The sequence below is a fragment of the Telmatherina bonti genome (genome assembly GCF_933228915.1).
Source record: "Telmatherina bonti genome assembly, chromosome: 7".
Taxonomy (NCBI): Eukaryota; Metazoa; Chordata; class Actinopteri; order Atheriniformes; family Telmatherinidae; genus Telmatherina; species Telmatherina bonti.
The window spans coordinates 16646421-16660899 of NC_136625.1; the positions used below are offsets into that span (position 1 = coordinate 16646421).

The window sequence follows — 14479 nt, forward strand, 5'->3', positions numbered from 1 at the left end:
CAAAACTTCCTTTACTATTTAACATTGACAATGCTGTTACGTTATAGCGCTGTGTACTTATGACCACTTCCTAAGCTGGTTGATATATTAAATGTATTTGTACACTTTATTGTAGTCTTGGTCAGAAATATCAAGATCAACAAATAACTGAGTCAAATCTTTAGAAATATTTTAAAACTAACCAATTAAGAATAATAAATATATTTGGATTAAATGTCAATGATTTATCTCTAACAGCAAATAGCATTCATGTGTTAAAATAAAAATATATGAGCTAATGGGCCCCATAAATATTTGCTTTCAGAAGATGTTTTTGCTTTTTGCTTTTTTTCAGCTATTTTTAAGCCTCATGTGAAATTTTGACTTTGGGTTAAACATTATTGTCAAAAAATTAAGAAAAAAAAAAGCCACTATAATCTTGTTTTCTTCACTTTTAATACATTTATCACCTCATGAACCTGAAGCAAAACAGCAAAGAACTTCTAATATGTTTAAGTGCACCTGTGTGTATGTGCGCATTCTTTCCATTAAAGGATTAATTCAATAATTTAGAAATAAACATACTGTTGTTGTTTTTTTTTTTAATGAAACTGCTTTTCTTTCTCCAGTTTATATAAATGAGCTTTCCAGAAAAAAAGACTTATTCATATAGCCTCTTCCAAACATTTACATCACTTTTTGCCTTTTTAGGATTTCTTACAGTAAATATAGTTTTATTTTTAAATTTTATTTGTATTCATTCATTTGATCTCCTTTTAAACAAGTTTATTGTCTTGAAAATGTTATCTTTATTGAAAATGGCAAATATGGTTGCTCTCAGAAGTCTGTACATTTCTCGACTGTTGTAAAAAAAAAAAAAAAAAAAAAAAAACTGGAAACAGTCATTAGTCATTGGTTAACGAAGGGCTTTATAGGCTGCTGAAAATGAAGCGCAGGTAGGTGTTATTTGTGGCAGGGAATGTTGATGGTATTATGTTGATCCATTGCAATCAAGTTGCCTTTATTTTTGAAAATGTCAGGATTTTGTTTTTTGCTTTGATTGGACTTAACATTGTTATTCTAAGTTTGTTTTTCTTTTCTTGAATTGCATATCACACATTTGTCCATGCAAAACCTTTCTTAGCTGATGAATGTGGATGGGGTTTTTAATCTACTTACAGTAAAGCAGTATCTGGAAACTCTGGACCCAAATGCTTTGGGATCCAACAGAATTTAATGATTAACGTTTTTTGTGTTGTTTTTAATCTGTCAGTTGTTTATTATAGTCTTATATACTACATATCCTAAGCTATGGCTAAGTATATTTATATCTACTGAGTACAAATACACCAGTACTGGGGCATACAGAAATGGAGTGCATGTTTGTACACGTAAACTAAAGTGTGAGCTTTTGTTCCAGATTATTGTAAACTTTATTGGTGTGTGCTGAAATTGCCTCAAGGACACCCAAAGAAATATGAACAGAGCAACATATCAATACCGTCATCATCATCAGCAGCAGCAGCAGCAGCAGCATTGAGATCATCACCAGCTTTATTTGTGCTTAGAGTTTGGTCTACAACACAATTTCTAGCACCAATACTGAAATTGCATGGACCCCAAACCATCTTTTTTATATAAAAAAAAAAGCAAAAGAAAAGAAACAAAAGGACCATAAATATATAAAAGGGCTACATGTGTTTAACAGTCACAGATAGGAGTGAAAATACAAAGAATGGATGGCATGTAAAAAAATATCCATTAAAAAAACTCTTTTTCTTTTTCAATGTTGGATGTTCTTCTTGGATTTTTTTTCTTACAAGGTATTGAGCTCCTGCAGTGTTTGTTCCAGGACTTGGTTCATTTCTATGTTTTCCTCTTTCGCATGCGATAGGTTCTCTGCAATAAAAAGTAGCAGCAATTGCTGGTCAGTGAACGAATGGATCAGTCATATGTCTGATTTTATAGAGCAAACCAAAGATCACACAACATGCTTTTATACCATATACCAGGTATGAACTTATAAATGCGCCCTTAAAATAGAGGAAAGGATATGTAAAGTGAACAAGTGAATGACATAAATCAGTATAAAAGAGAAAAATATTTTTATTGAGCTTCAGTTCATAGCAAAACAAGAAGGGAGCAGTGATAGCAAAGGGAAAAGAGGTAAAGTGCTTCTAACAAGGCAGAGAAGGGACAAAGAGAAAGTAGGATAAATGCAAGCTTTACAAGGTGTTCATATCATTGAGGGCATGATCCAGCTCCTCACTGATAGCCTTGTATTTCAGCTTCTGAGTGTACAGCTCGTCTGCAGGTCAAATGGCAGACAGAGAGCAGCCGGAGGAGGAAAACACAGAGTGATGCAGACCGGGGAGGAGGAAAAAGAGAAACCAGAGAGCAGATTAAAGATGGAGCATAGTATTGATTTTAAAATGAGTTTAGAGAATAAAAAGTACAGCTTGATATAGGAGTGGAGAGAAGTATTGAAATGAATCGCACCTTCTAAGTCGTCAATGGTCTTTTCCAGCTTAGCCACTGTCCTTTCTGCAAATTCTGCACGGGTTTCCGCCTTCGTAAAACAGGCAAATATATTATTCATCCAGAGAACACAGACTAGAACTCAGCTCCAAGAAGAGAATTTACCTCCTTAAGTCTGTCATTCAGGACTTTAATCTCCTCTTCGTATTTGTCTTCTTTCTCAGAGTACTGCATGAAGGAAGAAAATACTTGATCATTACTTTGTAAAAGAAAAAAAAAGTCATCATAAAGGTGTGGAATTGCTCTAATGTCAAGCAGAAAGCTGCGAGGACACTCACCTTATCAGACTGAGCCTCTAGAGACTTGAGGTTGTTGGTGACGTTCTTCAGCTCTTCCTCCAGGTCACTACACTTACTGAAGAGCAGGGAAATAAGTTCACGTGTTATCTTAATCACAACTACGTGGTGCCAGCATGTAACTTTTTTTTTTTTTGCTTACAGCTCTGCAATTTCTGCCCTCTCTTCTGCCCTTTCCAGCTCCCCCTCAAGGATTACCAGTTTACGGGCAACCTGGAACAATAAAAGAAAAAAAAGAGAGCTGGTCACTGGTAAACAAAAGCAGAAATTATGTCAAATTTGTTTGAAAAAAAAAAAAAAAAAAAAAGCTAATGTCTGAGTACGCACCTCCTCGTATTTGCGGTCGGCCTCCTCAGCAATGTGTTTGGCCTCTTTGAGCTGCATCTCTTGAATCTCCATCTTCTCCTCATCTTTCATGGCTCTGTTCTCGATCACCTTCATGCCCCTAGAGTTGGGAAAGAATCAAGATCATCTTTAAATCAACTTTTGGATCCACAGCATGACATTACTGAGGTTGTACAGCATTATGAAGGTGTACATCAGTTCAGTTATATCATATATTAATCTATTCTCCAGTGAGTGGAAACGTATTGGATGACTCACTAACATCCACTTAAAGTGGTTTATTTACAAAAATACCATCCTTATTCATAAATATGCAAAAAAAAAAGGCTTGTAAATAGTTGTCCAAACTATGGCCTCTATGCATGAAAGGGTTAATACTAAGAAGATGTCAATGAAACTACGAATGGGCCATTCCAAAAGCCAAAATTACTTGTAAACAGCACAGGTTTTTTGGCACCTGGTATAAAGTCCCGTTATCTTGAAAGCTGCAGATTTATAGGTACATCTAAATACACTCCATCTGTGTCACCTTTCACTCTCATCTGCAGCCTTCTCAGCCTCCTCCAGTTTCTGCAGGGCTGTGGCCAGTCTCTCCTGGGCTCGGTCCAGCTCCTCCTCCACCAGCTGGATGCGGCGGTTCAGCGATGCCACATCACCCTCAGCCTTTCACCGCACAGAAAGGGAATAGCAAAGAGAGGTCAGAGGTCAGCAAAGAAACATACAGCTGATTTAACAAGAGGGACATTCTGGGAGTTAACATGAGTGGCTATATGATTGATAATCACTGATTATCAGATGTTTTTTATGAAACCACGCTGCCGTAACCAAATTTTCAAACAGTTTTTTTATACAGTTCTTGAACCTGATAATCACTACAATTCATCTGCCAGAGGATCTTTGCACACACTTCTGATATAATTTTATGAGCTTTGTGCTTGGGTGTAGCAATTGTTAAATGTATAAAATGTAGTAGATGTGTGTGACAACACTGTATACAAAACAACTAAGAGATTATCAAAACATTTTCTCCCATTTGTGCTCATTTAATCTGCCATTGGCTGTGTTAAGTTGACATCACTAGCATGTCCAAGTACAGTGGATTTCCATGTTTCACCTGGCAACCTGTCCAGGGTGTACCATGCCCCTCGCCCAGTGATTGCTGGGATAGGCTCCAGCTTTCCTGCAACCATTAGTTTAAGTGAATGATTGAATGACCATAAAACCCAAATGCGTCAAGATATAGTCAAGACATCGTAACACATAGTCAGTCGGTTTGTTTCGGTAAAAGGAAGTCAGTCATCAGTGATAAATATCATCATATAAGTGAAAGTTAGTTTGTGTGTTCTGTTACACTAATGTGCTAAACTTGTTATTGCCTGATCCCCATGTACTCTATGTAATGCTCACAAGAAGTGATAAGAAGCTCATTTGGGCACCTTCCAGTAAGGCTCCAGGTCTGAAGGCTTCTCCTCACCTACAATAGGATTTCTACTGAGGTACGTCCTCACGTTCCCAAAGGTGCAAGGGGTCCGGTCTTTGGTGCTTGAAGCTTTGATTACCTTTCATCTCTGCTGTTTGCTTGTTTCACTTTCAGCACCGACAATGAGTTCAGAACTTTCCAGCACAACTAAATACTACGAGGAAATGCTGACTTTGGTTTAAACCCTCAAAAAAGTCTGACATGATAAATGACCCTGACTCTTTACAGGCCGTTTCCTGCAAGACTGATATCACAGATAACTACTTCTCTTCTTCCTGTGTAGAGGATGAAGAGGAGGAGGAGGAGGAAGGGTAACAGCTTGAGTTCTGACAGGCTTTGTTTCAAATGCTATTCATTCATAAAGTTACAAAAACAATTCCCTGATGTCTTAAACACAAATGAAGACATTATACATGCCTGCCACATTACTTTTACCTCCCATTTAAACATGCATGATAATGAGGAAGCTCCATAGATTTCTGGGTGTTTCGGTGGACTTGGGGCGGGTTGGTGTTAGATAGGCAACCGAACCAACAGTCTACACAGAAGTTTGTGGAAACACGCCAAATAAAAATAATAATAATAATAATAATAAAATTTAAAAAAAAAAAAAAAAAAAAAGCGAGCAGACTGTTGCAAATATTGGACAAAAAGTGTAAACAGTAACAATTCAACAACTACAACAGGTTTCTATATGAGTTATACGCGTCTCGTAACAACTTCTCGCCAATTGTTTCGCGCAGTAAGAGAAAGAAAAGCGGCTTCGCAGGAATGTGTGTGTTACATGAAGCCAACCGGGTTAAATGATAAAAGAGCTCACTTTTTCCCGCAGTTCCCGTTCTACGTCCAGCTCCCTTTGTACTCCCACTGCTCGGTCTTCTGCCTCCTCAAGCTGCTGCTGCAGAGTCTGGATTTTTTTCTTCACCATCTCCATGTTTTCGGTTGTTTAGTTTCTTCAAACCCCAAAAAAACACGCAAATAAAAAAAAGGGGGCTAAAAGATAGTTGGCAGTCTTTGTCTCGCTGGTTTACGTTTAAGTTTCAGGCTCCGATGAAAACTTCTAGTTTTCTTCTCTCTCTCTTTTTTTTTTTTTTTTTTTTTGTCTCGAGCAGGAAATCAGGGACGTGCAGTGCTGGGATGGGATGGGTAGAAAAAAAAAAGGCTGGGTGTTTTCAGGAAATTTATGACGAGGTCCTCCAATCCTGTGAGGAAGCCTGGCTGAGATGACATCACAGGATCCAGGAGGGGAAGGGACCCACTGAGCTTTCCACCCCTCCACACACACACACACACACAAAGAGGTGTGTTATGTCACTTTTTGTGCGAGTGGAAGTGAGGGTTTTGTATTGTGGACTTATATGGCAAACGTAGCAACACAAGCTGGACTTTTTTTTTTTTTTAAAAATGTTGTGATTAAAGGGAGTTCAATGTTGTGTATGAATCATTGACTGCATGAATCATATGATTTACAGCATATCTGATAATGTTTGATAAGCTTAGACAGACAATCACCAGCAGCTATTGTGGGAGAAAGTTGTAAGTTTTATAGAAATCAAAGGTCCAAGGCATTAACTAGGGAAGGATCACCAGTGGGGTGTGGCGTTTGTGATCCTGCTCGACTAGGGTCGTTGACCTGCAGGGCTTTGGAATGTAAATTGATTTGTTTGCAGATATGACCCGCAGCCATTTAGCATTCCTTCATCACCTCCTCCTCCTCCTCATTCTCTCTTCCTCAGGGAAAAGCCTGGATTTATTGTCTTATGATGATTTTTAACCGTGCCTAACATAATCAGTAAAATGCATTATAGGAACAAGTAATGGTGGGCATGTTCTTTTTTAAAATAAATGTATTTAATCATTTTGCCAAGACTTTTAAAAGAGTGCAGTTTTTTGTTGACTTTTCTTGTACAACATTTTACTTCTTGGTACATGTAAAGTGATGTTTGTTTGTTTGTTTGTTTGTTTGGTCAGTGGATAACAGTGTGTTGAATGACTCACTAATGTTCACTGAAGCAGTTAAATGTGCAAGTTTACCAGCTTCACCCATGTAGAAAAGGACCTTTGAAGAGGGTGAAATGCACCTGAAGTCAGGAGTTGGCACCTTTGACCTTAAGGAGTCTTACTTGCTCTCACTAACAATACGGAGCAACGCTGTGGAAGACTTTTTGCATATTTCTGTGTGTTGTATCTTAAGTTCAGTTGTATTAAACTATCATTCATCAACCTGATTTCAAACTGAGATTGAAAAGAAAGGAAAAATAAAATAAAAGACGAGAACTAAGATTTTGCACATGCTATTAGAAGACAGTTGCAGTGGGTGTAATGATCGACGTGATGCAGTCTATCCCCAAGATTACATCTTATTTGATCCTGTAATTATGTAAATTTAAAAACAACCCCTTACTGATTTTATCTGCTTACAGGCTGAGTTTTGTTTGCTGAAACATAAGTAACAAATGTCTTTGCTTTTAATAGATAAACACTAGAAACACTGAACATATAAGGATATATTCACTGAAAACTGAAAATACATTTACATCCAGTGAAAATGCTTTGACACGCTTAAAGGGGAGTAATATGAAAATATATGGAATAGATAAGTAATATTTTTAGTGTTGGATGTAGAGTTGATTCTAAACTACTGGGATTTGATTATAATTTTCTGACTGTAAAGAGAATTATGAACTAATTACAAAAGTTGTCTTAATTCACAACATTTGAAATAATTCAGATTCAGTGTGGTGAAAACACACTCCTACAACACAAACGACCTTTTGTCATGTTCTTGCTTTATGTGGTCTTATATTGAAATAATATAAATTAAAGATAACTCTGAATTAGACTCACTGTCTAATCCCTTTCTTTTATACTGGAAAAGAATGTGCATGTGGAGGTCAGCTGTCATCTCACCACTGAACATGAACTACATTTATTGTAAGACTGAATACAGGAGAGTATAATATCTCTGCCCCAAAAATGGGCCAAAGCATTGATTTCATTAGACACTGCAGTACGAGGTTCACTGTTTGCTTAAGCTGCATTCCTGGGATTCCTGATCAGCTATAGGCCTGTTAAGTTTTGTCTGCGCTTGAGAACAAGCTCCATTACAGCACTCGCACCGGATCCAGTCGCTTAGTGATTCTTAGCACCGTCTGAGAAATTCAAAGTTAGTCATTCATGAATCATCCAGGGTTTGTTGGTTCTACATAAGAAAATAATAGTGTCACAAAAGAGGCAGTTTTGTCATCATTAAACCAATAGTTTTCACATATTTTCATTTTATCCAAATAAACTTGCCTTGCCTTTTTCTGTGTTTTTATTATGTAGCCTTGTTTTATCACTTTAAACAATCAAACAGAATCTAATGTATTCTAGAGGATTAGAGGGCATTTTCCAGACTCCAGACATTGCCTTTTCGGGCTGTATAAGAAGCAGAAACAACACTGGGTGTAGCCAGCATATAAATCAGTAATTTAACTTAAAAATTGTCAGAGAAGAACTAGAGTCATATTTTTAGAATCTTGTGCTGATGGTAAGTTCATAAGTAAGAGCGGTTATTGATGCTTCACAGGAGGAAGACTAAGAAGCTGTGGTGGCATTGTTTTGTGAATAATGGATTTTCAGATGGAGGCTTTGCGGTTATCTCACATCTGTGGCCTTCTTCTCCGACAGTTCCAGCTTCTCCTGAGCATCCTTTAGAGCCTCGGAGTACTTGTCCAGCTCATCCTCAGTTCCCTTCAGCTTCTTCTGCAGAGCGAGCAGCTCATCTTCCAGCTGACATGCAACAAACAAGGAATGAAATCAGTCCTGTGGACATGGGCATAAGCACACTCTAGTTTAAGGTGTTCCAGCATTGTATATGTAGGGCGATACATACTTTTACTGAATTAGTGTTGATGATTTCAAGTATTCTCATTAAAATCCGGAAATTGTCATCACACTATGCGGAGATTGAGAAGCTCCCACTTAGTTTGTGCATTATTTGACAAATGATGATAATCTGAGATATTGTTGCACTTAATTTAGGAGTTTCTGTTGACATTTTCTTTCTGGTCCAGATTTTGTTTTTATTAATTCTGAGGTAACATATATAATTCTTGTTCCTGAAAGACTTTTTTTTTTTTTTTAATGCTCTGATGGGTGTTTAACTCCCTTTTCCAAACAGCTGTTTTAATGTGTTTTTATGAGCAAAGAATGATAACAACATTAATTTAAAAAAAAAAAAAAAAAAAAAAAACCTCCAGTGCATTCATGTTTTAATAAATGACTGCAAACTTATAGTATTTGAAATGAATGTTGGGATCAGCTAATGCAAAGTTTAGATCGTGTAGGATTGTAGGTCTACTGATGTGATATTGTAGAAATACCTAAGTCTGTTGGTTTATTCTTGTGGCTACATTGTATATAAGTATATATTATAAAACTGTGATATAATGAATATGTAGTTTTTCCCATTTGTTTTGCTATGTTCATCTCTTTCACCCTTTTCAAACCATCATTGCGGTTATGCTAACAGTTTATGGTGACTAGAACATATAGAAAATGATAAACAAATCATAAATATTATTGATATTGTTTAAGTGATCTATCCTGCTGCCGACACATCCAGTCAGGAATGTTTCATCAGTAGGAACTAGCTCCCTTGTAAACCATTCACCGTGAGGTTTGTGGATTATCAGAGAGAACTGGGACATTCCTGCTGAAAAGATAGACGGCCTCTGAATTTTTGGAATTCTTTTGTAATTTGGGTGACCCAGTCCTGTAATTGCTGCAGGAGTCTGAGCCTGATGCTCTGTGTAATACATGCTGATTTTGCACATTAGCCTTTGTGTAATTTTGGAGCCTTCCGTCAGCCTGGCTGCAGGCTGGTGTTCAATTCATCTTGCCAAATATAGCAAAGAAAGTGTCTCTTAGCGCTGCCTGTATCCCCGCCATCCTAACAAACTAAAAAGCTCTGCATAATCTTCTTAGATTTCAAGCTGACTGCTCCTCAATGTGGAAGACATGCCGGGGGTCCACATGCGCAGTGCCACTGACAACTGTCACACCTTGTCCTCTCTGAGGGTATGAATTTAGCCAACAGAGGGAGGATTTTTTTTCTCCCCCATTTGCTTTTAAGCAGCTTCTGACTTTGTCTGAGCTTCCACAGCTCCCAGTTATGCAGCATTCCAACCGTACCACCACAATGACCACACCACCCCCAACTGTCCAATAACTGTCAGCATTTAGAAACCTCATATGTCCTATTATATTTCCAGATTCTACTTTTCTGTTTCATGTGCTTCAAGTATGCTATCATCATTACAATTATCTTGCTGTCAGAGACTTAAAGACTACCGCACCAAATATGGATGTTTTGGATTTGAGACGTTTTCATTCAGCTTTAGTTTAGATAAGGATGCTGTACAGATCAGCCTAAAGAAAAGAAAGCGTCACTGCTATGGAGGAGGTGTTTTAAGCCTATAGAGGCAGTTATATAATTTCATATAATGCCATTGATTCACAGTGAAGTTGAGTCTTCGCTTGATTTATGGTTCTCTGTGAACATCCTCCACTTTTTCCTGCCTACAACATCTCAAGAGTCAGTGGAAGTTGCTCCCTGTTAATCAACAGTCGGGAAATACTTGACATCTCGACAGTCTACATACATGCTTCCAAATGCTTTTTTTTCTGTCTTTGTCTTAGGCTAGATTGTAATTATAATACATTTAAGCAACAATATTTAAACTCATGTGTTCATAGTAATTTACTGAACTTTTCACAGACTCAAAAAGTTAAACAAAACTATGTTGAGATCCATAATATTCCAAAAGAGAACAAAGATGGCTCAGCAAAGATGCTGCAGTGTGTTGTTTTTATTATTTTTTTTTAAATCAATTTTATTAAAAATCCAGATATTTAAAATTGATATAAAATCACAAGTTGTTCAGTTTAGCAGCTGTTTTATTTCAGAACTTTGTATCTTTGCAGAAGTGCAGTTATGTACTGTGTTTAGTAAATATTCTTATAAAGTTTTATTTGAACTTTTTGTACAATACCATAATTTAAATGCTCTCTAGTTGGCCGAATGAAGCTAAGAAGAGTCCATGCATCCCATGATTTATCAGACACATCTCACCTGTTTGCATTTATCTTCTGCTGCCTTCTTGTCCGTCTCTGCCTGCTCTGCCCTGTCAATAGCATTCTCCTTGTCCAGCTTCAGCATCTGCATCTTCTTCTTGATGGCTTCCATGGTGACTGTTGGTTCTCAGTACCTCACAGGCTTCAGAAAGAAAAAAAAAGTTTTTGTTTCTTTTTCTTGTTCGGATGAGAAAGCCTCAAAGGAGCCTCAAGGCTTACGGTGGAGAGTGATGGGAAGATGGAGGGAAGAGGAGAGACTGTTGGGAGCTCAGAGCGGAGGAGAGGACAGGAGGATGCAAACTGAGAGTCAGTGGAGCTCTGTGTGATTTAAACTTGACTGGAGGTTTGGAGGCAGCCTCAGTCCCCAGTGACAGCCCTTTCCAACCCGTTTACCCCTTCTGCCACTCCCAGCCTTAACTACTGTAGAACTTTGTGCACACCCCCCACCCCCACCCCCAATATCTAAACTTCACCTCTCAAGTGCTCTTTGGAGGAACAACTTGATGTAAACTGTCAGACAATGTACTTGTTTGGATATTTTGTTTTGACACATCAGGAGAGGAACTGCATACAAGAAGCAGGAGAAAGATCCAAAACTCATCAAAAGGCATCAAAAGAACTTTGTTCATTTAAGTAATATGAGTTCTCTCTTTTTTCCTCTCTCTCTCTTGGGCTATCTATATGCCTGTGCTTTTGACTTAGGAATGTTCAAATTGATGTTAACACCAGAGTTGGTTAGAAAGGACATAGTTTTCATTCTACCACTGAATGAAAAAGGCCTGGATGGAAAATGATCCAGCCAAAGAAAATTTGGGGGGAAAGAGCTGTCTGCATGAGATCTAGAGCAGACAGGCGGAGTGTTCCAGTCCAACTACACAGACACAAACCACAGGTCCACTGCAACTGAGATCCTCTTAATTACCATTGGTTTGACAGACCTCTATTTAGAGCTGTTTTCTGTGATTTGTTAGGCACACCAAATAAAAAAGAGGCTGATTTTAAGCGCATTATCTTTGCATTTATACATATTTTTTTTAATGAGTCATACTTAAATTTTATACTTCTCTATTTAATTACAAAGAAATTGACACCAGAAAGGAAATTTGAGGAAAAAATGATAACTGATGGATTTCAATGTTGACATTGACATTTCTGTTTATGTCTCGAAATCTGCAATTTATGTCGAAATAGAAAGTTATAAAAGTCACTGAAGAAGCTTGTGTGTGATTGTGTATGTGTGTGTTGGTGACATCAGCACTGATGAACATGTGTGCCTGCATTCAGCACCACTATGCCAGCTGCCCAGACTAAAAATAAAGACCGAACGGAAAGCCAGAGAAAAGTTTGTTGTGTCGTAGCAGCTCAACTCACATCTGATATCTTGTATTTGGTGTTTTTTTTATGTTGCTGCTTTATCTTAACGCATAGTTAAAATGACATATTATAAAGACACTATCCTGACTGTGTGGTGGTGCAGAGGATGCTTTGCATGATGAACAAATCAGAACAACACCTGACAGGATGATAGCATTCTGGATTGTGTTGTTATTGTGTTTGTTTTTAAGATGAAATATGCCATTTAAAAGCAATTTGGATTATCTGAGGGAAAAATTGCATTGTCACATTTTTCTTAGTTTATCCTCTCTTATAGGTGCATGAGAGGACACTCTTTGTTCTGATAGTGGAGCCTTTTGTGCATCACACTGCACCAACAGATATTCAAAGAAATGTGTTACACATTTGCACAAAGTCCTGAAAAACCATTTGTATGTAGGTTTTAAACTTGGATTCCCAGAAGTCTCCTTGTGTAAATCTATCAAGTCAAATCTTTAGAAAATCTGGGAGCACAAATCTTTTCTTGCCTTAAAATTAAGAGCCTTCCATTACTGTAAGTGGAAGATGAGAGTTTTCTATAAGAGGAGAAGGAAAACTGACCTTTTTTGGCATATGTTTATAGAAGTGGTTGCAGTTTAACATTCCCAAGTTGCTGGATTACCACAAGCTTAGATCATCACATGAATGATAAGAGCGGTGACTCTGGACCGTATTTGGTTTGTCGGAATGCTGGCTGCTTGTGTTGTTATGATTACAAACTTCTTTCTCTGTATCAAATACTGATCTTTCCTGTTAAAACTTGAGGAAACTTGTTCAGCTTTTGCACTGATGATAAACTGGATTGAAACAGAGAGGCAGAGAAGGACGCAGTGTGAGGGGAAGTATAGAAGAAGTAAACAGAGACAGAGTGAATCAGGAGAAGAGTGAGAGAAATCAGAACCCTCCCATAGGAAACCAAGCTAAACTCCTCTTCTCCTTATATGGAAAAAACTCCCCCAAACGCCACAGTATCACCTTGGGAGTACAGTTAAAGTCCTGCTAAGTATAAATCACGAAGCTATGAGAATGGAGCAACTGACTACAGTTCATATGAATGCTAGCATGAAGAAAACAGACTTGCACAGTTGGATCTTCAATGTTAGCAGGAACATCAACTTTACACGCATAAAAAGTTGTTGTCAGTGTGTGTCTGTAAGCCTGCTGTGGCAACTACTGCACATGTGAGTAATCCAATGTAACACCTGTGTGGTGAACTGACTCACTAAAATGAGCATATTTGCCACTCAAAGCAAACATGCTGGCCCTTTTCAGCTCGGAGGCTTCTATAAAAACATGTCCAGTAACTTTTCAGCTGCCAGGGTGTAAACAATGTGTATAGTGTTTGAGTGAGGTAACAATTTAACATATTTGGTCCCATAACTTCTAACAGGTCAAGGAGGTCAGCAAGGGTGGGTGCAGTTTTCTTGTGCAACTCCAGTGCTGAGGGGCAGAGCAGAACTATGGTCAGCTTTTAATATAATAATCCCATCATACGGGCTGCACTTCGAGTATCTTTTCTACCTAATTGTGTCAAGATGAAACGTCAATTTGCCCATTCACACTTCATATCCCTGAAAGCTGCTACAATACACACCAGCTGTTTGAGTAATCATCTTGAGCAGGGGCTTCTAGAGTTATTTTAATGCTAAGCCTGTACTAGCCAAATAATTACTCCAGTGGCTTTGTGCGTTACAATACACTGACATATTAATATGTGGTATATTTTTAGGTGTATGAATACTTCTACTTATGTTTCACTCTTTCCTCGCTGAGATTGTCAGTGTTTCTTGCTGGGCTACCTTTCAAGCTTTGTGTATAAACAGTTTTAACTAGAGGATGATTCGCTGCACTGGGTTTCATAAATGCATGAGGAGAACATGCAAAATCAATGATAAAAGATGAGATTTGAACCAAGGGGCTTCTTGCGGTGTGGCAGCATAACTAACCCCTGAACCAAAGTAAAATTGCTGGTCATGGAAAGTTCTTTCTTAGATGGATTTTGACTGTCAATATGAAAGAAATTATCCACATTACTGAAATTTTACTGCTACATTTAACTGTAATTTATAGAGGTATAAGTGGCATGTGTAGGGAAACCTAAATAGCTGGAATGGTGCTATCTTGTGGTGATTATAATGTGGTGATAAGATCACCCAAAAGAAGCTTCTGAGTGCAGAACATGTATTTTTCCTGCAGGGGAGGTGTGGACATAAAAAATCCTGGCAGATTAAAGGACAGAAATCATTCATTGTTCTGAGCAGGATGGATTCTTGTCCCCTCTTTTATTTAACTTTTACGTAAATGAGTTGTGTGTGGGACTTATAGCATGTATCGTTGGCTGTTTGAT

At 37.9% G+C, this 14479-nt stretch overlaps 1 protein-coding gene across 2 annotated transcripts; it reads right to left on the bottom strand.

The window, feature by feature from the left end:
- Positions 1–505: 505 nt before the first annotated feature.
- On the bottom strand, positions 506–11003 carry tpm4b (tropomyosin 4b). 2 transcript variants are annotated; one of them, XM_079243634.1, is made up of 9 exons: positions 10757–11003; positions 8287–8412; positions 3688–3821; positions 3141–3258; positions 2956–3026; positions 2796–2871; positions 2623–2685; positions 2479–2548; positions 506–1878 (listed from the first exon to the last, which is right to left on the bottom strand). In XM_079243634.1, the coding sequence occupies exons 1-9, from the start codon at positions 10868–10870 to the stop codon at positions 1796–1798; spliced, it is 855 nt and encodes a 284-aa protein (XP_079099760.1). In that variant the 5' UTR covers positions 10871–11003; the 3' UTR covers positions 506–1795. The 2 variants fall into 2 exon arrangements, with proteins under 2 accessions (XP_079099760.1, XP_079099761.1); XM_079243635.1 differs by lacking the exons at positions 8287–8412; positions 10757–11003 and adding an exon at positions 5459–5710 and having other exon boundaries at positions 512–1878.
- Between the last annotated feature and the right edge of the window lie 3476 nt (positions 11004–14479).

What these genes read in the sequence shown, in the direction of transcription:
- tpm4b (XM_079243634.1), bottom strand. Translation starts at nt 10,870, where the DNA reads ATGGAAGCCATCAAGAAGAAGATGCAGATGCTGAAGCTGGACAAGGAG. An exon ending in AGGGCAGAAATTGCAGAGCT is followed by an intron (nt 2,872 to 2,955) that starts GTAAGCAAAAAA and finishes CCTGCTCTTCAG; the next exon opens with TAAGTGTAGTGACCTGGAGG. An exon ending in GACCATTGACGACTTAGAAG is followed by an intron (nt 1,879 to 2,478) that starts GTGCGATTCATT and finishes TTTTTATTGCAG; the next exon opens with AGAACCTATCGCATGCGAAA.